General features: G+C 42.5%; 3 protein-coding genes and 1 pseudogene across 7 annotated transcripts in view; 1 reads left to right on the top strand and 3 right to left on the bottom strand.

Moving 5' to 3' along the window:
* Positions 1–868: 868 nt before the first annotated feature.
* On the bottom strand, positions 869–3504 carry LOC129450675 (P2Y purinoceptor 1). Its single transcript, XM_073870056.1, has 2 exons — positions 2646–3504; positions 869–2436 (listed from the first exon to the last, which is right to left on the bottom strand). The coding sequence occupies exon 2, from the start codon at positions 2424–2426 to the stop codon at positions 1536–1538; it is 891 nt and encodes a 296-aa protein (XP_073726157.1). The 5' UTR covers positions 2427–2436; positions 2646–3504; the 3' UTR covers positions 869–1535.
* Positions 3505–8578: 5074 nt separating this feature from the next.
* The window catches only part of LOC141365605 (uncharacterized), a 251496-nt pseudogene continuing 233385 nt past the window's right edge, over positions 8579–26689 (bottom strand).
* On the bottom strand, positions 21102–25171 carry LOC129450678 (P2Y purinoceptor 1-like). 2 transcript variants are annotated; one of them, XM_055213625.2, is made up of 3 exons: positions 25036–25171; positions 23220–23394; positions 21102–23050 (listed from the first exon to the last, which is right to left on the bottom strand). In XM_055213625.2, exon 3 carries the CDS (start codon positions 23038–23040, stop codon positions 22156–22158), a length of 885 nt encoding a protein of 294 aa, XP_055069600.2. In that variant the 5' UTR covers positions 23041–23050; positions 23220–23394; positions 25036–25171; the 3' UTR covers positions 21102–22155. The 2 variants fall into 2 exon arrangements, with proteins under 2 accessions (XP_055069600.2, XP_073726725.1); XM_073870624.1 differs by lacking the exon at positions 25036–25171 and having other exon boundaries at positions 23220–25027.
* rbfox2 (RNA binding fox-1 homolog 2) overlaps positions 25218–26689 on the top strand; it is a 32089-nt gene continuing 30617 nt past the window's right edge. For 3 of the 4 annotated variants that reach the window (XR_008646398.2, XM_055213616.2, XM_055213615.2), the window contains exon 1: positions 25219–25962. Coding sequence is in view for 2 of the 4 variants with exons in the window: in XM_055213616.2 (XP_055069591.1) it covers positions 25756–25962 (207 nt within the window). In the remaining 2 variants the exon portion in view is untranslated. Of the gene's footprint in view, positions 25963–26689 lie in introns of all 4 variants that reach the window. The other variant, XR_008646397.2, reaches the window with a different exon arrangement.

Raw genomic sequence — 26689 nt, 5'->3', positions numbered from 1 at the left:
AAATAGGCATCTTTTAAATCCATTGTCACAAACCAGTCCTCGGATCTGATTTGTGACACAATATGAGTGACCATCAACATCATGAACCATCATTTTCTGACGGTTCTGTATAAAAACATTTTATTCACGGTCTGGAGTTCTCCGTGCCCCCCTATTGCCAGGGCACTCACTCAATCCCGTCTATGGATAATGCGGCCCTGTGTATAGGTGGCTAAAATTGGACTGACCTCTGGCGCAGTAATATTGATGCAAATTTGAGCAAAAGGGGGAGTAGTCAGTTGATGTTACATCACCCGAGGCAAACTAAGTGCTCTTCTGCCATACAATATAGTTCTCATTTTTATCCGCTTAAAAAAATTGCCACCTTTTGTTTTGTGCCACCATACTTACTAGTTTTACTACTCATGTAACACTCTTTAAATAGGTAAAACATGGAAGTGGTTGATGGCTTCTAAATTCATCCCTGTTTGGATCCCAAGGAAGGAATGGGGCTAGGCTAAATGCTAACACATTCACGACGTGCTGCAAAAAGAATAAGTGCACACACTGAAAAAGATAGGTATGTATTAATTCATCTAAGTTGAGGTAAGAACATATACAGTACAATATTAAAAATGGTGGTGTTTTTTCCTTTAAATAAATATGTAATTTTTATCTTTTCAAACTGATTTAAAAACAAACAAAACAAACATTTTTAAAGGAAATTCTGATGTAACGATATGTTTTTTTTCTTGTTTGTTTTGTTCTGGTTTAGTAAAGTCAGCACAAAGATCCAAAAATGTAAAACCTCTACTTAATAAAATAAATAAATTTGCTTTGGTGTGCCCACGTTAATTTACTTTTCTGATGTAGTTTTTGGTCATATAAGGTTGATGTGCTTTGGTTTTCTTTTTGTTCTGGTTTTAAAAATGATTCTTGTACCCAGCAGTCTGTGTCAACAGAAGGTCATGTGATCACCTACTGTTAATGTTTTTCGTGATAATTAATCATCTAGTTAAACAATTACAAGCTTGTGCCATCTGTGTCACTTTGGCTCATTATTTATTATTTCCACAGGCATTTCAATTAACATCTTCATTAGTGACTGGTAATGTTCTTAATTATGCACCTGTAATCTAATCTGTGAGAAGTAAATGAACGAGATTATCTGACAGCAAAAAATAAACTCTTTAGTATCATTGCATGTTTCAGTTTCTTTATATTCTCAGAGTCTATTTATCAATCAGACAGAGATATTAACAATTAAAAATCAAGTGAACAGGTGATGTCTACAGAAACACGACACTCAGAAAACACAGTTTAAAAGCTTGTTAACAATAGCAGTAAATTACATAAACTATTATCAGCTGGTTTGCATCACTACACAGACTGTATACAAGACATCAAGTGTACCATATTTATGAACTAAATCTTTAGCAGTTGGCAAAATAACTAATGCATGATTTTTGGCATCTACCAAGTGACAAAAAAAAAATGTAGAATATAATTTAGTGGGGACACACCGTATGAGAAGATGCGCAGACAGTTGAAAAGTTTCAGACGCTAACGTTGACGGGTTTCTTCGAACGACTCTCTAGGCAGCAACACAGCACAGATCGCTTCATCTTAGAGACATAGAGGAGAGGCTCAACTGTACAGCTCAGGTCCATGATGCCGAACACTGCGACGCTGATCTTACAGCGAAAGTCCACAAATGAGTAGGTTGACGCAAATGGCATTAGAGCCACTGGAGGAAGATAGTTCACCACGATGATGCCGAGAACTATAATCACCATTTTGAAGGCCTTCTTTTTGATGGGATTCATGACTTCTTTCCCGGCGACGCTCTTCCTGAGAACCCAGATGATGGACAAGTTACAGAAGACCATGAGGAAGAATGCAAAGAGAATGACTCCACTGAACACTTCGTTCACACTCAAGACACCCAGGATGCACTTGGTCAACGCATATGTTAGGATGAGTCCCCACACCACCACAGAGACACCCATTCGGATACGATTGTCTCGAATCCCTGTGAATACGATGGGATGGACCACCGCAATGTACCTGTCAAGGCAAATACAGGTGAGGAATAAGGGAGCCATGTCTTTCAGGCCGTAAGCAAATCGTTGAAAGTACCAGATGATTTGATCATCCAGGTAAAGACGGTTAATTAAGTCTAGAGACGTCATGAGGCAGAAATATGCATCTAGCATGGACAGGTTAAAAAAGAAGATGTTGGATGTTGAGCCTTCACTTTTCTTTGTCAAAATCTGCCACATCACAAGGACGTTGCCCGGGAATCCTAAAATCAGGTTAAATACTTTGACAGAGAAGTAGAAGATAAACCCGTAAGGGGTTACAGCACACTCGTCAAAATGGTACCACAGCGGAGGATGCCACCCAGAAATGCTTGTGTTCAGATTCAAAGCAGAGACGTTATCCATGATCAAAGTTCTGTGGAGAAAACCACAATGTCACTTCTAATGATCTGGGACAATAGAGACTGTATGACAAGTATGAACTCAAAATCAACACAAGTTCAGTAAATACAGTGACAAAATCAAATGATAATCAAAAAAACAATGATTTCAAAAAGAATGAATACAAAGTTTAAAAGATTGTCATATCATTTAAAACTAGAAAATATATCATAGACAACTTACCAACAATCTAACTTGTGGTTTTAGTCAGCATGGAGGTCTTGTGCTATAATTTTGTGCGACTGTCCGTCTCTGCCACAACCCTGCAGAAGACGAGGAGGTTTGGAGAACGAATGGATGTTGGTTCCTACCAGTGTCTGACCGTCACCCATCTCACGCTCTCTAAGAAAAAGCTTTTCTCATGGGAGACAGAGGCGGGACATTTTGGTCAAAACCAATCAATTCAGTTCCATACGGTTGAGAACAAAGATCCACGTAAACAGGTGATGCAAGGACAAAATGAGTAAATCTACTGTAACATCTTGCAAAAACACACATCCCACTCTCTGCCACTAGGAAATGAAGCAAATAACTTCTTAACGTAGCTACTTTTGTGATGAGTCTCCACATTTGTAAATGTTACTTCAAGCAATACATATTTATTTATTAGAACTGCCAATGTGTTAATGCATGCAAATTTTAAATCCTAAATGCCAGAAAACAGTTTAATGCAATTAACATATATACACTTATTAAAATGAGGATCAATGCCAAGCTAAAAGAAAGAAAACAATCACAAGACTGAAATCACTATATTGCGACATTTAATTTACAGTATTATATTTAAATATTAAGTGGATTGTGGTCCTTTCCTGTCTAGCAATGTGTGTTTATATTAAAACAAATGTTTGTCTTTATAAATAGCATTTTATGAAGTTTATTGAGTTGACTCAAGAGCTTTAGAAAAGGTCACATGATTTCCAGTAAGGGAACATAGGAACCATCAATGTTCACTGTTTTTTGTGTTGCATTGTGGTCATTTTTGATGGACAAACATCCCAGTGCACTGGAAGGAGATTGCAATTGAGACAGCCCTTAATGTCTGTCAAGTTGATCAGGGTCCAGAGTAATGAACAAGAGACCTGATTAAGACACAACTTGAAGTCATGATATTTTTTAGATATTTTTATTGGCACAAAAGTAATCCCATATAGTGTGTGCACACTTGAGAGAGTATTAAGTGTGTCCGAGAGAAAACCATACTGAACCTTGTGCTGTGGTGCAATTATCCTGCAATTCTTAATTTGTTTAGGACAGTGTTTCCCAATCCTGGTCCTCGAGGCCCCTCTGACAGAAAGTTTTAGATGTCTCCTTATTTAAAACACCTGATTCAACTTATCAGCCTACTTAAAAAATGGTAAACATGTCTCCCTAACGAGCTGATGAGTTAAATCAGGCGTGTTAAATAAGGAGACATCTAAAACTTTTTGGCAGGGGGGCCTCGAGGACCAGGATTGGGAACCACTGGTTTAGAAGACATTTTAGAGGTGTAATGTGTTTTTTGAGCGACATATAGTGGTGAGATTGTGAATTGCATCCAACCTCAATTTGTCATGGGCTTGCCAGATCTTTTGTACTAGACTCAGGTCTGAGTACCTGGCAAGACCATGACAGTACTATGTTCTGTGTGGGAACATGTGGAGTCTTATAGTATTTGTGGCTTCCACGTGTTCCCAGTGTCTGGTCGCTGTCATGGTCTTGCCAGACCTTTGTGTAGATTCAGGTCTTATTTCAGAGGGCAAGATTATGGCAGCATTGTGTGCTGTGTGGGAACACGTGTTTTCATATTATGTATTTGTGTCACGTGTTCCCAGTGTCTTGTCACTTTTACCCTACTCCCTTATGTACTCGTGTCTTACGTGATTAATTATGTTCACCTGTTCCCCATTGATGTGGTGTCTTTATTATGCACTCTCGTTCTCCGTCTTGTGCGCGTACGTTGTTTGGATGTTGAATGTTCAGAGTTCCATGTCTTCCGTGTGCTCTGTTTCAAGTTCCTGTTCTGTTCCCGTGTTTTGGTTTGTGTTTTATCACAGTGTTTTTGTTATCTTCTGTTTTACCCCCTCGTGGGTTTTTATGTTCTGTATTTAATAAATTCATAGTTATTTTTGATACATCCTTGCGTTTGGGTTCTCTCCTTTTGTTTTCCACTTCCCGGTGTTAAACCGATCGTCACACAATTTTGAAGAGTAAAGAGATGCTACGGTAGCTTCCACAATTATGCACACAGTTGGTCTCTCTCGCAGTGCTTGGTTCACTTTTGTCAATGACATTAATTATTGTGAGAACAAACTGCTTCCTGTGCTTTTAAATTGCTCTTGCAGTACTTCATGCTTGAAGTCCCTCACACACCTCTTTCTGCTTCTCAGACACCAGGGGCCTTATGTATAAAACTTTCTGTAGATTTCATTCTTACATGGTGCGTATGCACAAAAGGCAGATTCTGCATTTGAACCAAAGGTTTTCAATTTGTAAAACCATATGCATGCCAGAAGCAGGGCAAGTTTCACTTTAAAAAGCACAATTATCAATTAAATTGTGTGCAGGTGCACATTCTTAAAACTTTCCCTAATTTCCTCCTGGAAAAATCAAATGGTAGCCTGGCTCCGCCCTCCTACGTGCTTCTGCTTAATTTTCATTTAGCTTCAGTACTACGTCTGGGACCGCTGTGTAGAGTTTCGTTTCTCCTGCAAAAATCTGCAGGTCCGATCAGCGAACAGAGGGGGGTGGCTAAGAACGATGATGTTGAGGTCATGCGTCAGTTTGAGTTGTAGTTCAGTCTTGCAGTGGGCAGATCCAATAGTTTTAAACTTCAACAGAGGACCCTCCTTAACAGAAGTAACACTTTGCAATGGAGCGTGGCCAGACTCTCTGTACAAATTAAATGAATGTACGAGAGTCTGGTTGGACCAGGCTAATCATATGGATCTTAAAAGTGCCTTTTATAAATATTTATGATCCTACTCTATATTTTATGACCGGAAATTTTCTGTTTCTGTACAGTCGGTGAGGGACTGATCAACAAAAAAGATAAGGTGAGAAAATATTTTCCCAAAAAATATTTCTAATAAATATTTAACAAATAACTAGGCGTATATAAGAGGTCAACGGAACAAAACTAAAACAGCATCTAGACCATGTGCAAACAAAACCTTCTGAAGAATTAAAGATTGATTGATGACCCTACTTAATGCAGAATCCTTACTTAATGCAGTTCTAAGGTCATGGAACACTGCCTTTGTGTCTTTCGTTTACATTTACATGTAATCATTTAGCAGACGCTTTTGTCCAAAGTGACTTACAAATGAGGTAAACAAAAGAAGCAGTTATAGCAACACAAGAAGAGCAATACGTAAGTACACTGGAACTAGTCTCATCAAGTCTAACACAGTATACCTAACCAAGGGTTGATTAGTTTTTTTTAAGAATGTACAGATCTGTTGTATAGGACTTGATGTTGATATCCCTTAATGCATACTTAAGGCACCAATAGCCGTGTTTGCACTATCGGGCTTCAAGCGGGCGTGCCAGTGCCTGCCGAGGCCTGTCGCGTTTGCATTGTCACTTCCGGGGCATGATCGTGCTTCACTGGTGCTTCGTTGGTGCTTAAGGCCCCGCTTTTCTGGCCCGCCGAAATCGTTGGGCCAAAGCGGGCTTCTAGGGGCTAGGGGAGTGGTAAAGGTCTAAGGCGGAGTTTATCTGAGTCTCTGGCAAGATGCGCATCCATCTGTCTGCAGATTAAAAACTTTAAATATAACCGGGATCACCTGTTTCACAGAATATGCCTGCTATATTTGTACTTCGGGCTGAAGAAAATGATCTGCATATGTAAAAAAAAAAAAAACACGCATTACAACGCCGAACTCGCCATGCTAAGGATCCGGCGCACACCGCTACCGGTTCGGGAGAAGTTTATAAAGTTTCGGGCACAGAACAAAGTGTTTAAAGTGCAACAGTGCTGAGAAATTAAAGATGTGTGTTGAATCATCATTTCATCGTCCATCACTCCATGTATTAAAGCGATCGAGTCACCATGGTATCTACAGTCGGTGAGTTAACATGCTACATAACGTTTGCAAAAACACTTAAAATACAAATACAAATGTTACATTACGTTTGCATACAAAACACTTAAAATACAAATAACGATTGCAGAAGTGTCTTACATGGGTCTTTGTTGTGTTTTTTGTGTTATAGTGTCATCTCTGTTGAATTTTTTAGTCAGCCCTTAGAAAAAGTAACCATGGTCTTATTATAGTCATAGCCATGCTTTCTGGTATTTTGGAGATTAATTAAACTCTTATATGAATGTAGCAAACTTTATATGTCGGTATACTGTATGTGTATTTACAAACCCTTTATACAAAACGTCACGTGTGCTGCTTTCTTTTGTGTCCGTTTTACAGAAAAATGCCAACGTAAAGCTTTCAGTTTGTCATCCAGGAGATTTTATTTTGTATAGGAGAGATGACACAGCAACAAATGCAAGAGTAGGTGATGAAACGATGATGATGATGATGAGACGACAGGAGCCATGGATGTTGAAATCCGTCCGGAGGAGATGTCTTTAAATACACTGTTTGTGCACTGATATAAACTTCATATGTAAATAAAGTACCGCGTTATTACTACGGCTGCTTGTCAGTTTATTGAAAATGATTGCTTAATAATCACATCTGAAATACAGAAATGGTAAGATGCCACAAAATGGTAAATATAACCATCATTAACTTAACCACTGTAACATAGCTTTTTAAATACATGTGAGTATATTCAGAGTTGATTCTTAACGAGTACATTTTCTAATGATTTCTCAAACGTGATTTTCAGTTCTATTCAGCTATTCGAGGCAGTTCTTTATAGACAAAAGTATTTATTGATTGACACATTATTGAAATAGCTATTAGACAGTTACCTTGTGTTTCATGTGATGCTCAACTATTAACGTTTTCATGATTAAAGATATCACACCTCTTATAATGTGTAAGTATTTACATCGCCATAGAACTATAATTACAAACGTAACGTTACATATTTAGACACGTGCATATTTTAAAATAAGATTATTTTACATAAATGTAAAACTAGGACTCGTTATATTCTTTGTGTATAGGTAATAGTATAATGGCACATTAGGTAGATGAACGCTTTATTTGTAATTACCACTTCATAAAGTTTACTATTGATTATTGATCTGATATTGTCTCCTCGTGAGATCGCTCGTGTGCAGCCAACATAAACTTCCAAGAGTAACAGCGCGGATGAAGCAAACATCTCTATCTTCTCATCTTGGCTTTCACCGTGCAAACAGCCGCCTCAGTCATTTTTCATTATGTGTGTTGTATGATGATGCGATCTAACTCCCGTCTCCTGTCAGATTGAAGTGACTTCCTCACGGTAAAACAGGCGGAGTTGTGTGACGTTACATCCAGGTAGGCGTATTAAGGGCGGGGTTTTCTGAACCGCTGCGGCGCTATTGGCTTGACAATGCAAATGCGTCGTGATTTTGGCTACACAGCTGGAGGTCTGAGGCTATTGGCTCCGTGAGGCCCGTTTGAAGCCCTGGCTCGCACAGGCCCGATAGTGCAAAAGCGGCTAATGACACTCTGTGGGATGGTCAATTGAGTGACCCTCTGCCACACTACTTCTCAGCCCTTCCATCTCCTGAGGTTGCTCCCTTCGCGTAACTCAGTGCATAAACCCTTGACATGACCTAACCTCAATCTCTAATGCCACAATCTCACCACAACCCAACCATACACGCCAACCCGTTTGACTAAGGCCAGAAGCCCCACTGTCGTTGTTAATGCAGGTTCAGTGGCAAACGGTTCTGTATGGCACACTATTTACAGCAATACACGAGACAACAAGGAAACGCCAAAATCTCACCGCAACCCGACCATGCGTGCCGTTTGACTAAGGCCAGATGCCCCACTGTCACTGTTAATGCAGGTTCAGTGGCAAATGGTGGCAAACTATCTACCGAATTACCCAGCAACACGGGTCAATTGTTGATATCCCTTAATACTTACCTGAGGCTTCGTTGAGACTCCGTGGGATGGTCAATTGAGTGATGGCACCCTTTGGGTTCAGCAGTGAATCCCAGCGTCCCCGGTTCACTCCCTAGGTGCCATCAACTCACTTGAAGACCCAGGCGGATCTTTTCTCTTCATCCACAGCCACTGGCTTACCTTTTTTGCAGCTGCAGAGAGGTCTTGAACTGCCTCCTGGTGGGCCTTTCCTCGCACTCCCATCTTCCTGAGTAGCCTGGATGTTTAGGTGGCTACAAACCCTCTGCAACCTATTTCCATTGGGCGTACCTTCACATTCCATCCTTGTTGTTGCGCATTGGTTGCAAGTTCAGTGTACCTCAGCTTTTCCGTTTCTAGGCCTCCTCCACTGCACCCTCGCAGGGCACGGTGAGCTCAATGATGTTGGCAAGCTTGAGCGAGGCTGACCACAAAACAAGGTCTGGTTGCAGGTTGGTGGCTGCAACTTCAGCTGGGAAGCAGAGTTTCTTGTTCAGATCTGCCAACATCTTCCAGTCCCGTGCTCTGCCCAGCTGAGCAGAGTCTGATCTTATGGTGGTGAGGTTGGCTTGACCCTCACCCTCCCAAACAAATGATGTTGGCTGCCACTGGGATGATGGGGGAGGAAGGGCATTCACACTTGTCCATCGACTTTCCAACACTACAGCAAGACACTTCAGCACCTGGTTGTCCCGCCAGGTGTAATGGCCTTGAGTGAGACTGATCTTGCATCCTACTAAGATGTGCTTCAGTGTTGCTAGACATGAGCAAAGAGGGCACGTGGGGTCTTTGGCATACCATTGGCTTAGGTTTGCGGGAGAAGGCAGGACATCGTAGGCAGCCCTGATGGTAAAGCTTGCCCTTAGGCTCCATCTCCCACAGCTCTTTCTATGAAATCTTCCTCTTCTCCACTACAGATAGAGCTTTAAGCAGCAGAGCTTTAAATTTGATGTGAGATGCTATAGGGAGCCAGTGTAACTTGACAAAGAAAGGAATAACGTTCGCCTTTTTGGCTCATTGAAGACTGTGCAGGTTGCGCCGGAACGTGACCAATGGGGGATTGTGTGCAGTGACTGGGGGGGTTATGTCGAGCTTAAGAGTGCGGAGGAAGTGATCAGATGTGTGTAGTGGGGTGACCTGGGTGTGGTAAGTGGAACAGCAGCATGTGTGGAAGTGGAAGATTAACAGACCTGTGGGTTGGTGAAGTTGGGACTCGCTTGAAGTTAGCTGCCTGTGATTCTCAAGGTGGATGTTGAAGTCACCAAGTACTACTTAAGGAGTACCATCCTTTTGGGAATGAAGACAGAAGTCTCTGTCATTATATGCAGTCGCTAATTCCTCCTGCTTTTCTCTATCCCAGTAAGAGGCGAGACTGACATCCTCTTGCTGTAGCTAAACAATGTTAGTGGGCAGCTTATACTCTGGGGAAAGTCAGTGATTTAATAGTCATTTAATAGAAGCATTATATTTCAGTATCTTTTTCTGTCAACAGGATTTTCCGGGTTTAGCAGAGCAACAGATTTCCACATCATTGTTAAACTGCCTCTGCCTGCCTCTGTCCACAAACGTTACAGAACAACTGATCAACTAGTAGCCATGAGACTCCTTATGCTTTGCCAGGGCTCCAGCTCTCTTGAGGATCACACAAAGGACTTCTTGGACCTTGTTCCACATACCCATTTTCCATTGGCTTTGTGTTATGTTGGGACGGCTTCTTGCTTTTCTGTTTCACAGGAGGTCCCTCAAGTTCATGAACCTGATACTACTGAACTCCTCGTCACAGCTGGAAGGTTTAAATCTGAGTCATCTACACTTTCTACTTCAACTGGAAGGTCCATTTGCACCTCCTGGCATGGTTGAATCACCGTAGTCAAGTGAATCACCAAAGTTACCTAGGTCACGTGAGTCCTCTGGTTTTGTTGAAAAGTGTGAACTTGAGTCCTATGAGCTTTCTGTTCTGACCAAGTTAACTGAAACTAAGTTTTCTGAATTTACTGCTCTGCCCATAAGGCCTGTTCATGAGTTCCCAGAGTTACCTGTAAAGGCTAAGATGATTACTTCCGATTCCCCTGTATCCGGTAGGTCAGTTAACAGGTCCACTCCCAAGCTTTATAGACTCTCTGCCCTTGCAGAAATGGCCGTGCACGACTTTAAACTCTCTGCCAGGCCCAAGATGGCTGATCCTGAGCTCCCTGAACTCTCTGCCTGGCCTAAGATGGCCGACTCCAAGCTCCCTGAACCTCCAGCCTGGTCCAAGATGGCTGATCTTGAACTCCTTTCCTAAGCCAAGAAAGCCCTTCCTGAGTTTACAAGTCTCTCTACTTTGTCTTACCTGTCTCTTGCTAACCTGGCTTTGCCAGCCCCTCTCTCTCCTGTCTCTATTTACAGGCCTAGAGAACCTAAGCACCACCATGGGTCACAACTCCGCCCTGGTCTTTGGTTCCTGCCCTGCCAGCTCCGCCCTGGCATCCTGTCCTGCCGGCTCTGCCCAGGCTTCCTGCCCTGCCTGCTCCGCCCCCATTCCAAGCTTCCACCAGCCCTTCATGGGCCTGGCCTATCGTCCCTCCCCCTGTTCCACCTCCACTCCACCACCCACCTGAACTATTTTTTGCTGCCCTGGGATTGTCTGGGAGCTGCTCTTAGGGGGTTCTGTCATGACTCTGTTCTGTGTTTCCCTGTCCCGTGCTCTTAGTTTGAAGATATGTCTCTGTTTGCCTTGTTTGTAGTTCTGTGTAGTTCCTTTGTTCATTGGCGTAAGCGTAAGTTTTCTAAAATTGTTATTCACGCCGGCACGAATGACACCAGACTCCGCCAGTCGGAGATCACCAAAGATAATATTAAAGAGATATGTGAAATTGCTAAAACAATGTCAGACAATGTAATATGCTCTGGTCCCCTCCCCGCCTACCGGGGGGATGAAATTTACAGTAGATTATTGTCTCTTCACTACTGGATGTCAAAATGGTGCCCTCAGCATAACGTAGGGTTTATAGACAATTGGAAGCATTTCCGGGGGAGACCTGACCTGCTAAAGAGAGATGGTCTCCATCCGTCTCAGGAAGGAAGGGCGATTCTCTCTATAAATCTGACCAATAGTCTTACTTCTAATACAGTCTGACTATCCAGGGTACAGGTCAGGAAACAGACGGATCGGCTTAACCGTCCGTCTGTTAGCTGCCGTGATATGTCAAGATCACTTATATCCCAGCACTTCGAGTCAATCTTACCAGAATATCAACACATTTCAACTGTATCTGTTCCCCGAACAAATAAATACAGAGCACCGCTTGCCACATCTGGTACAAATCTGATTAATATAAAATTAGAAAACAATACATTAACAGATGAACCTCGAATGTTAAAACTCGGCCTTCTTAACATTAGATCGCTTACCAATAAAGAACCTATTGTCAATAAAATAATTACAGACCAAAACTTAAATGCACTCTGTTTAACAGAAACCTGGCTTAAAGCAGACGACTACATTAGTTTAAACAAATCCACCCCACAAGACTATTATTATAAACACGTACCTCGTTTAAAGGGGAGAGGGGGTGGTGTAGCTACAATATCCAACAACATTTTTAAAGTAAACCAAATATCTGAACTAAAATTTAAATCATTTGAACTAATGTTGTTAAATATGGAAATAACTGATCGTAACCACAAACAGCTCTCTTTTGCCTTAGCTACAATCTATAGACCTCCGGGCCACCATGCAGAGTTCCTTAAAGAAATAGCAGATTTCTGTCACGGACCGCACACACACAAAAGAGGTAAGATCCAAGTGCAGTTTATTAAGGTAATCCGTGATCATAATCCAGCCAGGCAAAAGGTCATACACGGTAAACAATCCATACACAAACAATCAAGACAAGAAACAAAACAAGAACAGAACTCCAAAAGGCAGGGTGACATGGAAACAAGGACTCCGTGACAAGAACTGAACAGACAGGGTACATATATACAGGTGGTGATGAGTGCCCAATGGTCCACAGCTGTGAAGAGTATTCAGTGGCTAATGAGCTGCTGTCAGGTGAAAACACTAAACATCACACACACACAGAACACAGTTTAACACTGTGACAGTACCCCCCCTAAAGGAGTGGCTACCAGACACTCCATGAGGCAAAAGTTCAGGTGGGTGGAGGAATGGAGGTGGATCTTGGGGAGGGCAGGTGGGCCAGGATCGTGTAGTGGCCAAGGGTCTGGAAGCCAAGGCGGGACCGGCAGAGCGGGAGGCCAGGGCGGGTCCAGCAGAGTGGGAGGCCAGGGCGGGGCCGGCAACCATGGTGGTGCTGGTGGCCTCAAAAACCCAGGTGAAACTGAAAACCAGGGTGGGGCCGCAGGAGGAACCAGAGACCAGTGCGGAGCTGCAACCCATGGTGCTGCAGGCGGCAACAGGAACCTAGGCAGAGAGAGAGAGGAGGAAGAGGCCCTCTGGGCCAGGTTAGTTGTGGCAGAGAGTTTATGGAGCTCAGGATCGGCCATCTTGGGCCAGGCAGAGAGTGCAGGGAGCTCGGGAGTGGCCATTTTGGACAGGGCAGAAAGTTCAGGGAGTTCGGACCTTTTGGCCATGATAGGAAGTGCAGGGGACTTCGGTTCAGGGACTTGAGAGACCTCTTGTGGAACAGAAGAGGAGAAGGCAGACCACACACACCACAGAGCCATGGCAAATACAGGAAATACAGAGTTCCAAGGACACACCTCCAATGCCATCCTGAGAACAGGTGCCGGCATGACGATGGCCCTGTTGAGAACAGGTGTCTGTATGGCTGTGGCCATCTGGAAAACAGGGACCGGTATGACAGTGGCAGTCTTAAAAACTGGTGCAGACATGGAGACAGCCCTCTTGAGAACAGATGCCGGCTTGGCGGCGGCCATCTTGAGAACCGGTACTCAGATGATGACGGGCCTCCTTAAAACCGATGCGGGTATGACGGTGGCTATCTTGAAAACAGGGGCAGGCCTGACGGTGGCCCCCCTGGAAGACTTCTTTGAAAAGGGTTTTCTTCTGATAGCCAGTCTAGAACCTCCTCCTGGCCTAGCTGGTGTGACGGGTTCTGGCATGGCCATCCTCGGAACAGGAGCAAAGACCCCAACTGTCCGCACTGACCCCAATGGAGTGTCCGCCAGATTAGACCTCAACCGCTGGGTCCCAGCATGAACCGGCAAGATTGGTGAGGCAGCCATCTTGTGAAGTGGCTCTGGTGCGGCAGCCATTTTGTGAAGTGGCTCTGGTGCGGCAGTTGTCTCCCACTGGCTACAATGCTCTAAATATCTGGTGAACCCCCAAAAATCCAGGATCTCCAGTCCGTTCATCTTCCACCGAGGTAAAGGGTCATCCAGGCAGGTATTAAACAGGTCCTTCAGTGCTGCATCATTATAGCCCAGGCCGCGAGACAATGTCCAAAATTGTTGAGCTAGACAACCCACCGTTCGGCCATGCTGACGCAGGACCCTTAGGTTGCTGACTCTTCCCCTCCTCTAATTCTCAGTGGAGGAGGGACTGATGCGAATACCCAATCCGCTGGATCTTTTCATGACGGAGTCCTGTGCACACACACAAAAGAGGTAAGATCCAAGTGCAGTTTATTAGGGTAATCCGTGATCATAATCCAGCCAGGCAAAAGGTCATACATGGTAAACAATCCATACACAAACAATCAAGACAAGAAACAAAACAAGAACAGAACTCCAAAAGGCAGGGTGACATGGAAACAAGGACTCCGTGACAAGAACTGAACAGACAGAGTACATATATACAGGTGGTGATGAGTGCCCAATGGTCTACAGCTGTGAAGAGTAATCAGTGGCTAATGAGCTGCTGTCAGGTGAAAACACTAAACATCACACACACAAAACACAGTTTAACACTGTGACAATTTCCTGTCTGAGCTTGTAGTCACTGTAGATAAAGCTCTTATCGTTGGTGATTTTAATATTCATGTTGATAACCCAAAATATGCATTAGGACGTGCGTTTATGGATGTTCTAAATTCTCTCAATATTAGACAAAACGTGACAGGGCCAACGCATACTCGTAAGCAATCATTAGACTTAATTCTGTCACTCGGACTCAATATTAATGACATCAAAATATCACCTCAGAGTGATGCAATTTCTGACCATTACCTTGTGTCTTACACAATACTTCTAGATAGGACCGCTCAGTCTACAACATGCTACAGATTAGCCAGAACAATAATTTCCACCACTAAAGATAGCTTTATTAGCACTCTTCCAGACATGTCCCAAATTAAACATGTAGCAGATAACTGTGACGATCTAGACATTGTAATAGAAAACCTAAACAATGTCTGTTCTAACACATTGGATGCCATTGCTCCCATTCGAAAAAAGAGAATCAAAGAAAAACTGCCAGCTCCATGGTATGACCATCACACCGCAGCCCTTAAAAAGGCAACTAGGAAAATGGAAAGAAATTATAGAAGCACAAAGTTAGAGGTATGGCGTGCAGCATGGAAAGAGAGTGTTAAACAATACAGACAGGCTATTAAAACGCCCAGATCTACCTATCTTAGCAAGCTTATAAATGAGAATCATAATAACCCTCGTTTCCTCTTTAGCACAGTTGCAAAAATGACTAGAAACAAAGAACAAACAGAAACCAATAGTAAACTTCAACACAATAGTAACGACTTCGTGAACCTCTTTTCTAACAAAATTACGGCTATTAGGGAAAACATCGTAGCTACCCATGCAGCACCACTCTACCCATTAGTTCACTTAACACTAGATTACCATAAGAACATCTTGATTCATTTAAACCTACTACAATAGATGAGCTCTCTAGACTAGTTACATCATCCAAATCATCGTCCTGTACATTAGACCCCATTCCCACAAAACTACTTAAAGAGGTATTCCCTGTAGTGTCAACCCCGGTTCTAAATATCTTTAACTCATCGCTAGAAATAGGATACGTTCCAACAGCTTTCAAACTAGCAGTTATTAAACCGCTGATTAAAAAAACACAGCTGGATCAGGGAGAGCTTAATAACTTTAGACCAATCTCAAATCTCCCTTTTCTTTCGAAAATATTAGAAAAGGTAGTGGCAAGCCAGTTACGCACATTCTTGACAAATAATAGTACATATGAAAAGTTCCAATCAGGATTCAGGCCCCACCATAGCACAGAGACAGCGTTGCTTAGAGTTACAAATGACCTCCTATTAACATCCGATCGTGGTGAAATCTCAATTCTTATATTACTAGACCTTAGTGCAGCCTTTGACACAATAGATCACACAATCTTACTCAATAGACTAGAAAACTATGTTGTTATCAGTGGTCAGGCGCTAGCCTGGTTTAGGTCGTATCTAACCAATCGCTATCACTTTGTTTATGTAAACGAGGAATAGTCATATCACTCCCTGGTTAAATACGGTGTACCGCAGGGATCAGTTTTAGGTCCTATCCTGTTCTCGTTATATATGTTACCCCTAGGAGACATTATCAGGAAACATAACATAAGTTTTCACTGCTATGCGGATGATACCCAGCTTTACATCTCCTCACATCCCAGCGAAACACACACGTTTTCTAAGTTAACAGACTGCATTAGTGATGTTAGTGACTGGATGGCACATAACTTTCTTAAGCTCAACTCCAATTAGACAGAGATACTTATTATTGAACCGAATCGCTACAAACATAATATGTCAGATTACAAGTTGCACATAGATAGCTGCACTGTGGTGCCATCTTCCACGGTTAGGAACTTAGGTGTGATGTTCGACAGCAACTTATACTTCGATAGTCATATCGCCAACGTCTGCCGCACAGCATTCTTCCATCTTAGAAATATCTCGAAAATACGCCATATACTGTCTACATCTGACGTAGAGAAGCTTATCCATGCTTTTTGACCTCTAGAATAGACTATTGTAACTCGCTACTCGGGGAATGCCATGCAAATCAAGTAAACAAGCTTCAGCTAGTTCAAAACGCTTCTGCAAGGGTACTTACTCGATCTAAGAAGTATAACCACATAAGCCAGGGGCGGAGTGGGACCTAAAAATCTACCGGGAAATTTCATAGACCACCAACTCTCCATGTTAAAAAAAAAAGAAAATGGTTCCCTGTAAATAAGCAAATGCTGAAATCTGAAATTACAATAAAATTACTGCACAACAACATGAAATACCAAGTGTAATAATTATTACATCTTAAAGTCAATAACAGTTCCCTAGTTTTAGGTAAGATTAAGCTTACTATGGTTGCAAAGCAGTTGCTTATAAAATTATTAAGCCTGTTTGGAGAGAGATGTTTTATGTGACAAAATGTCAGTCATCGTGTGATAACGAAAATATAACGAGGCAACTTACATGTTCTGAGCAGGTGTTGTCAGTGAACAGGCTGTAAACTGTTGGCTAAGTTACAGACACTCGTGAAAAACTGGTGCTGATTATCTGGGAAACATTCTCTAACAGCAGTCAAGTTGTCATTGTTTGTGTCAAAGTTGTGCGTTTGTTGTAACATTAAAACAGGAGATCAGACTTAGGCTACTCTGTGCTGCTCAAAGTGATGCTCGGAGCTCCATTCCTCTATGGGTGTGCGAGGCTATGCTTTTTTTATTGGTTGTTGCGTTAAATATTACCCAGATACAACAGTGCTATTTTCTGATTGGCTATTGTGAAGCCTCTTTCTTTTTTTGTGATTGGCTGATAGAACTCCAGGGTAGACGGCCTTGATAGAGAGAGCGGTGCGGCCAGATACATTTTGAGCGCTGACAAAGCACTCGCGGTCATAACACAGACCAACGAAATAAATAAATAAAAACCTTATCTGCATAAACACTTCAAAATGAATTGCATTAAATAGTTTGCCACCGTTTGCCACTGAACCTGCATTAACGACGACAGTGGGGCTTCCGGCCTTAGTCAAACGGGTTGGCACGTATGGTCGGGTTGCGATTTTGGTGCTTTCGTGTGTCTTGTGAATAGTATGCCATACAGACCTGTTTGCCACTGAACCTGCATTAACGACGACAGTGGGGCCTCCAGCCTTAGCCAAACGGGTTGGCACGTATGGTCGGGTTGCGATTTTGGCGCTTTCATGTGTCTTGTGAATAGTATGCCAAACAGACCCGTTTGCCACTGAACCTGCATTAACGACGACAGTGGGGCCTCCAGCCTTAGTCAAACGGGTTGACACGTATGGTCAGGTTGCGATGTTGGCGTTTTCTCGTGGTCTTGTGAATAGTATGCAATATAGACCCGTTTGCCACTGAACCTGCATTAACGACGACAGTGGGGCTTCCGGCCTTAGTCAAACGGGTTGGCACGTATGGTCGGGTTGCGATTTTGGTGCTTTCGTGTGTCTTGTGAATAGTATGCCATACAGACCTGTTTGCCACTGAACCTGCATTAACGACGACAGTGGGGCCTCCAGCCTTAGCCAAACGGGTTGGCACGTATGGTCGGGTTGCGATTTTGGCGCTTTCATGTGTCTTGTGAATAGTATGCCATACAGACCCGTTTGCCACTGAACCTGCATTAACGACGACATTGGGGCCTCCAGCCTTAGTCAAATGGGTTGACACGTATGGTCAGGTTGCGATGTTGGCGTTTTCTCATGGTCTTGTGAATAGTATGCAATATAGACTCGTTTGCCACTGAACCTGCATTAACGACGACAGTGGGGCTTCCGGCCTTAGTCAAACAGGTTGGCACGTATGGTCAGGTTGCGATTTTGGTGCTTTCGTGTGTCTTGTGAATAGTATGCCATACAGACCCATTTGCCACTGAACCTGCATTAACGACGACAGTGGGGCCTCCAGCCTTAGTCAAACGGGTTGGCACGTATGGTCGGGTTGCGATTTTGGCGCTTTCATGTGTCTTGTGAATAGTATGCCAAACAGACCCGTTTGCCACTGAACCTGCATTAACGACGACAGTGGGGCCTCCAGCCTTAGTCAAACGGGTTGACACGTATGGTCAGGTTGCGATGTTGGCGTTTTCTCGTGGTCTTGTGAATAGTATGCAATATAGACCCGTTTGCCACTGAACCTGCATTAACGACGACAGTGGGGCTTCCGGCCTTAGTCAAACGGGTTGGCACGTATGGTCGGGTTGCGATTTTGGTGCTTTCGTGTGTCTTGTGAATAGTATGCCATACAGACCTGTTTGCCACTGAACCTGCATTAACGACGACAGTGGGGCCTCCAGCCTTAGCCAAACGGGTTGGCACGTATGGTCGGGTTGCGATTTTGGCGCTTTCATGTGTCTTGTGAATAGTATGCCAAACAGACCCGTTTGCCACTGAACCTGCATTAACGACGACAGTGGGGCCTCCAGCCTTAGTCAAACGGGTTGACACGTATGGTCAGGTTGCGATGTTGGCGTTTTCTCGTGGTCTTGTGAATAGTATGCAATATAGACCCGTTTGCCACTGAACCTGCATTAACAACGACAGTGGGGTTACAGGCATTAGTCAAACGGGTCGACAGGTTTCATTTTCTCGTAAAGATCGGAAGGTGACCCTTAGTTACCACATATACCGTCGCAGTGGGCCCCCAATTTGCAAAATCACCAACTGTGGATAATATAATTATGCCGCAATAGTTAGTCTGTCTGAAACTAAGCTGATTTAAACCACATCACTGTGTGACACTTGCATTACATGTGAACGGCCCCTACGCTAATATGATTTTGTTTTTCTCTCCCTCTCTCATCCTCGACCCCGAGGACAATGGGACAAACAGACCCAGTTCCGGTAGATGTGAAAGTCAGCACACCTCTGATCTACTGGTCGTCCTTCAACGTGATGCTCAGCTGATGCCTGACCAACGTTCACCGGCAGAACCCGCTTAATCTCCGTTTAATCTCCTTATCCGTTTATATGTGTGTATATATACATATATATCTCCCAAGGGTTTTTCCCTCCTAGGACTTTTTTTATTTCCTCGGCTAAACAGCCCGGGGTTTTTTCTCCTAGGGTTTTTTTTACCTCGGGGAGGCAGCCTTCTTGGGCTTAACTTAGCTTCCTCTTCTAGACGTTAAATTAGTAATACGCTCGCTTATAATGTCGAGTCATAGCCGCAGCAAATTTGACTGCTTATGCTATCGTGTATTATGTTGTGCTATCTGTCGTTTTTCTGTGCTTTTCACTGCTTCTATTAATGTAAAGCTGCTTTGAAACAATTAACTATTGTGAAAAGCGCTATATAAATAAAATTGAATTGAATTGGTCTGTGTGCTGATTGTTCCCCAGGTGTGTCTTGTTATCCCGTCAGTGTTTATAAGCCCAGTGTTTCAGTTGTCCTGTATCAGTTGTTGTTTGTATGTGGTTCACAGGTTTGGTTTTGTGTTTGTTTCTGTTTTATACTTTTAGTATTTTGTATCACTTTATGTTAATATTAAAGTCACTTGCACTTGGATACGCTGCCTCTGTCCACAAACGTTACACCCGGAAAGCCCTCAGTGTGAACAACAAGCAGAAACAATGCCGTAATGGGAGTGTCATAGTGAGGACACGCGTGTCATCACAACAAAGTTACGGTTCAGCTCATTAAAATGAGGGATTTACATGCAAATCAACATTCACGACTGTCAGCAAACATGACTGAAGCAGATATCAGGTAACTCTCACTATTTGTGGTGATACAAAGAATATTTAACAGCATAAAAGAATAGCGCATCACATGCTCATATAAGCTTATAATAAACAAAACATTGCATCAAGATATATTGTTCAGGGTAAGGTTAGGGTTAGGACGCACACACAGATTCTGGCAAGTCATTGGCCGTGTGAATTAACAAAAAATCAAATGATCCTGGAAAAATCCTGGGTGAATTTTCCATCTGTTTTCCATAATGTCTGTGTGAAAAGGGCTTAAAGTAATGCGTAAGCTCTACGCCGTAGTCATGCCATAGGTTATTCGTAGTATTGTGCGTAGCTCTGTGTAGCCTGAGGTGCAAAATTTTTAACATCCCGTCAGTTCTACACAGACCGCAATCGCTGTGATGTCATAGGTATTTCCGCTTGTGACAGTAAAAAACAAAGATGGGCCAAGTTGAGGAGTGATTTAACTCAAACTGCAACAAAAGTCACTGTTTATTTACTTCCATCATTGCTGGTCTTCTCAAATCATACACAACAAGTTACTGTTTCTTCTACGTTTGTGGGTTAACTTGCCAAGCTGCTTCTTCTTTGACGGTCGCCCTGCTACTGTGGTTACACACATGGATATTGCCTACCAGCGGTCTGCACATGTGTTTACGGACAACGACGCAAAAGTATAAATGAAACCCACACGGAACCTATGCCGTATGACCTATGCACAGCTATAACGAGCCCTTAAATGTGACATCGGCATTTAACCCAGCAGCGTTGGGGGAGGAACTGGGGATAAGCAACCTCAAGGTTCCAACCTGCCAGATGTGAGACTTGAACCGACCAACTCTCGCACAAAAAGCAAGGCTTACAAAGGAACAGAATTCTTTACTTGTTTTCAGTCTCAAAATGAACCAAATGAATGCATATACATTTTAATGTACACATTTTTTTCTGGGGTACCCCTTGGACCACCTAAAAGGGATGAGATCCATCCAGTGGTCTTTATCTCTCCCGGGCTCTGTCTTGTGGTGTTTATTTACAATAAAGACTCTGTTATTTGCAGTTGAATCTCTGACTTTGTCCTTCCTGACATACCCATCATTACTTAGATTGACTGGAAACAGATTGTGGAACAAAGATTATGCAAATCAAACAACTAATCAAGTTTTAATGTTATCAGTCAGAGCAGGTAATTTATGACAAAACAATAGTCTTGCTGCAAACCAAATAATAACATCAATTTTTAATGTATTCGTTTTGTTTTGTAATTTTGTTTGATTATTCTTTGACCATGTTCTGGTGGCGAAATCTTACTTGCTGACCTGTGAAAAGTAGTCCAATTGGGATGCAGTTATCAGATCATGTCTATAGTTACAGTTTTTTTGAATTGCTAAACACTAAACCCCAATCTCTGAACCAAATTCATTGACCAAAACACATTTGTCAAATCGTCCACTCTTTTTGCAAAACTCTAAACACAAACTTCTTAATGACAGAAGCTTCTCACTTCTCAGACTGTTACAAATCCACACAATTGGTAAATATAAATCTGTACAGTTTTGAGTTGTTGTATTTGCTTGATGAACACTGTGATGTAGTTGTGTTCAACTTTTGCCTACCTGTATTTAATATTTATAACATTGTAAGTCATTGCAGTGTAAAATGTGTGTTTTAGTGAGAAGTTTGTGTTTAGAGTTCAGTGTTAATGAGAAATGAACTGTGAAAAAATGTTTTTGTGCATTTTATCTTTTTCTTTATATTTACACAGTCAGATTATTAATCAAACTGAGTTACTAGCAATTACACATGAAAAATCAGGTGAACACAGAGGATGAAGATGAACAGAAACACGGCACTCAGAAAACACAATTACAGAAAACACAATTTCTAAAGTTTGTTTACATTGAGCTGTAAATTACATCAATGACTCATCAATGAGATTCTTTCAGGACTCAGATTATACACAAGACATCATCATCACAAATATCAAACAAAAATTTTAACACTGCACATTTATTCATGGTTTTTGCTTCTACTAAGTGACACACCAAAATGTGATTTTGATATGAAGATTTGCTGGGTTATTTGTCATAAAGTTTCTTTGAGGGCCTCTCCAGGCAGCGACAAAGCACAGATCTCTCCATTTTAGAGATGTAGAGGAGAGGCTCGATTGTGCAGCTCAGGTTCATGATGCTGTACACCGAGACGCTGATCTTACAGTGTAAATCCCTAAATGTGAAAGCGTATGAAAATGGCATTAGAGCCACTGGAGGAAGATAGTTCACCACGATGAGGGTGAGAACTGTAATCACTGTTTTGAAGGCCTTCTTTTTGATCGGATTCATGACTTCTTTCCCGGCGACGCTCTTCCTGAGAACCCAGATGATGGACAAGTTACAGAAGACCATGAGGAACAATGCAAAGAGGATAACTCCGCCAAACACCTCATTTACACTTCTGGTCCCCAGGATGCACTTGGTCAATGCGAACGGTAGGATGAGTCCCCACACCACCACAGAGACGCCCATCCGTATATGATTGTCTCGGATCCCTGTGAATACGATGGGATGGACCACTGCGATGTACCTGTCAAGGCAAATACAGGTAAGAAATAGGGGGGCCATGTCTTTCACGCCATAAGAGAAGCGTAGAAAGTACCAGACGTCTTGATCATCCAGGTAAAGGCGGTTAAACAAGTCTAGAGGCGTCATGAGGGAGAAAAATGCATCTATAATGGACAGGTTCAAAAAGAAGATGTCGGACGTTGAGCCTTCACTTTTCTTCACCAAAATCTGCCACATCACAAGGACGTTGCTCGGGAATCCTACAATGAGGTTAATTACTTTGACAGAGAAGTAGAAGATAAACCCGTAAGGAACTATAGCGCACTCCTCATACTTGTACCACAGTGGACGACGCCACCCAGAAATGCTTGTGTTCAGAATCAAAGCAGAGACGTTATCCATGATCAAAGTTCTGTGGAGAAAATCAAAATGTCACTTCTACTAATGATCTAGGACAATAGAGACTGTATGACGACGAGTATGAACTCAAAGTAAACACAAGATGGTGCCAAAATGAAGAGAAAAACAATCAATTAATCTTCAAATAATACATTATATAAAACATATCAGCGACAACTCACCAACTAAGTCGTCTTTTGCTATTATTTTATATGACTGTCAGTCTCTGACAGAGTTGGATGGTGGATCGATATGGGTCCCTGCCAGCGTCTGACCGACACACAAGTCAGATGTGTCTTCAGCCATCTCGTGCTATCCATACAAACGTTTTCTCATGGGAGACAGAGGTGGGACATTCTGGTCAAAACCAATCAATTCAGTTCCGTCAGGTCAACAAGAAGGTGAAGAGAGATGAAGAACTCTGTGATTGGTTAAAGAGGGTCTGGCTGAAAAGTTTGGTGATGTGGGGAGGGATGATCAAAGTTTTATGATGTAACTTCAGAATGAGAACAGAGATCCACGTAAACAGGTGATGCAAGGGCAAAATGAGTAAATCTACTGTAACATCTTGCAAAAACACACATCCCACTCTACCTCTCTTTACCACTGGGAAATGAAACAAATTGCTACCTGCTGTGTCTCCACATTTATTCAGGCAATAAATATTTAAATGTCATTATGTAAGATAACACAATGTTCATTTCACTCTGCTTGAATTCCATATTTAAATATCAGTATTCAATTTAAATTGATTTAAAATGGAAGACAAACAGTATTGTGCTGCTTTGTGGTTGTAAATAAATGACTATATTAGATCATAGGTTATAGTGAATTTGATGAACTTGAGAGGAGGTCTGTAATGTTCCTCATAGCAGCTGTTGCTTTTAGATGCATGACTCCTCAAGACACATGCTGAAGTTTTTCCACTTACTCATAATTGAGTCTTTATACTGGAAACTCCTGTTTATTTCACAACAGGGAATGAGAAGCTGTAAACTAACAAATTATACTGTTTTAATGTTTACTTCTTAAAACAAGCTATGGAAACATTGCTGTTGCTTTGCTATCTTAATTAATGTTCAAATACAGAATCTTGAGTCCTTGAGCTTCAATATCATAGAATGATTAAGTTAATTCTGAATATAAATCTGAAGCTTACATTTTTGTGATGAGTGCAAACATTTGCATGAAACTTTGTTGTATTGATTACTATCAGTAAAATCACGGTTTACTACACTAACCATGGTTCATATATGGTTTTTGAAAAACCATGGTTGTTATGTGGATACCATGGTTTTACTACAGTAACCATGTTTTTTTATCTAAATGTGGTAAAACCATGGTTCATTTTCGTAAGGGGTTGTAGTCCGTACAAAAAAAGTCAGAGTTCGGCTACATGTTTAATTTTCAAATCATAAGAAGAAAACAGCCTCACGTGTTAACCGGTGCGCTTATTACTACAGCTACTACACCTTCTTTCACATGATTCATGAACAACAGCGCCATCTCCAGGACTACAGAAACACAATAATAACATTAGCGAGAGGTTATGTTTAAAAACATTTGTGTTCTCCAAACATAAAATTATTAAGAAAGTTCACGAAAACGACCATCAAACCCGTGACTTCACCACGCTTTTTGATAATTTAATCTCGTGTTTTTAGGGGTGGTGTTATGTCATCATGTGGCCGCCAGATGTCGGGAAAACATCACAAAAGCGATCGTGTCTAACTCGCTATCCGCGCCTTTATTTTCCACTGCAAAAACATAAAAATACTGAAGCTCAATCCAAAATCACAGCAATGCGGCCTGTATGTCGTATTACGTCGCCATACAATATAATCTAGTCAACGTATCTTTTTACAATTACTCTTTTTAGCTAATGTGCATCCAAGTGTTTTTACATAAATAAAATGCATTATTGGCTTGTTACACGTTGACGTTTTCACGATCGCAGCATTGCGGTTCTGCAGAAGAAAGACAGAAAATTGGAAACACCTGGACGAATGTATCCTTGGATTCGCTCCGAGTTCGCGAGTTAAGCACTGAAACAGCGTCGAGCTTAAACTGCAGCAGGAATAAAACAGCCCGACTGTAACAAGAGCGCGAGGAAACCGGAGAGGAGGGGCGCGCGTTTCCTCTGCGCCGCAAGAATCCATTGAGAGAGAGAGAGGGAGAGAGAAAGAGAGAGAGAGAGAGGAGAAGAGAAGAAAGGAAAAACAGCAGCTCCACGCCACTCCTTTGTTTTAGGAAATCGCTTGAAACGCTCGAAGGAATGAAATGATGAATCAAATTTCTTTCGCGTTTTTTCGCAACGACTGTTTTTAGAGGCGAACTTTATGATTTGCGTTTCGTTTAGTGGGATCGACAGAAGAGCGTTTGAGATCGGAAACCTTCAGACGTATTAAGCTTCGCTCTGCATTCATTCTGAACGCATCTTCACCATTTTTTGCTCTTGAACATCAGGAGATCATCTGAACACACGGACGCGTTTTGGAGATCGGAGATTTTTCTGCTCGCGGTTCGACTTTGTTATTGTTGTCCAGGCCCGAAATATTCGCGTTTGATCAAAGGCCTTTAATGCGGCACACACGCGCCTCAGTTTTTAACGCGTCAGATGAACATCAGATCTGATCCATAAACCAGCTGCGATCCTCAAAACAGAAGATCTGATCGGTGTTAATCGCTTTTCATACGCAACATCTGCGGCCCACTTCAATGTTAATGTCGACCGACGTCGCATCTCTAATGCTGCCCGTGACCCGCGGGATCATGGAGCGGGAGAGGGATCTGGACTCCGGTTCGGCGGGGGTTCGAGGGATGAAACGCGGAGATCCGGAGCCGGAGGGCGCCGCGACGGCGGGGGACTCGGTCGTTGCTGAATGCAAACGAGCGCGAATGGACGGAACCGAGGAGACCGAGCAGGTAAGCGTTAACGATCACCTAGAGATCTTAAACGAAGCCCGTTTCTCTTTTCTTTGTTGAAGGTCTAATGTAACGTTGACCCTTACCGAAGGGCTTTTATATGACGGAACAGGGAACCCAATAATCAATGATATTGAAGATCGATAGCAGAAAACTCTGACTGATCAATCACTAATCTTATTGTTGGGGGTCATAGTGGCTACGGCCTCGTGAGGGGCTTTTCTATCTGCCCTCGGGGCTGTTCTGCAGTGAATGGGGTTGCTCTTATATGCGGCCTCCGTTCATCTCTATATACTGCAGTACTTTTCCATCATCACTTTGACTTCGTTACACACACTCTCATCTTTCATATCAGCACATCCATCCATCCATCCACCCCCCCCCCCTCTTTCTCTCCATGTGTTATGGACTCTAATGGCTCATTTTCACTGCTTAATGGCTCACGGTTTCTCTGAGCTGCACCATGAAGGGCTTGAGACTGAGCAGATGTGTGTGTGGCCTCTCATGTAGCCCAAAAAAGGTATTGATCCTGTGTGGAGAGAATGTCTGGAAATTTGCCTTTAGCAGAGAGACAGAAATGGAGGGTGAGAGATGCTCATATCTATGAACAAAACAATACAGCAAAAGCAGTTATCTGGGTTTATGAAATGTCAGATTGGAGTGAAATGTCTGAACACCACAGACCCACTTATATCATCGTCTAACACATTCCCAGTGTATAATGCAG

Source organism: Misgurnus anguillicaudatus, chromosome 8 (assembly GCF_027580225.2).
Source record: "Misgurnus anguillicaudatus chromosome 8, ASM2758022v2, whole genome shotgun sequence".
Taxonomy (NCBI): Eukaryota; Metazoa; Chordata; class Actinopteri; order Cypriniformes; family Cobitidae; genus Misgurnus; species Misgurnus anguillicaudatus.
This window is presented reverse-complemented; position numbering and strand designations above follow the sequence as displayed.

Excerpts from the sequence above, each read along its gene's own strand:
- LOC129450675 (XM_073870056.1), bottom strand. The coding sequence starts at position 2,426 with ATGGATAACGTCTCTGCTTTGAATCTGAACACAAGCATTTCTGGGTGG.
- LOC129450678 (XM_055213625.2), bottom strand. The coding sequence starts at position 23,040 with ATGGATAACGTCTCTGCTTTGATTCTGAACACAAGCATTTCTGGGTGG.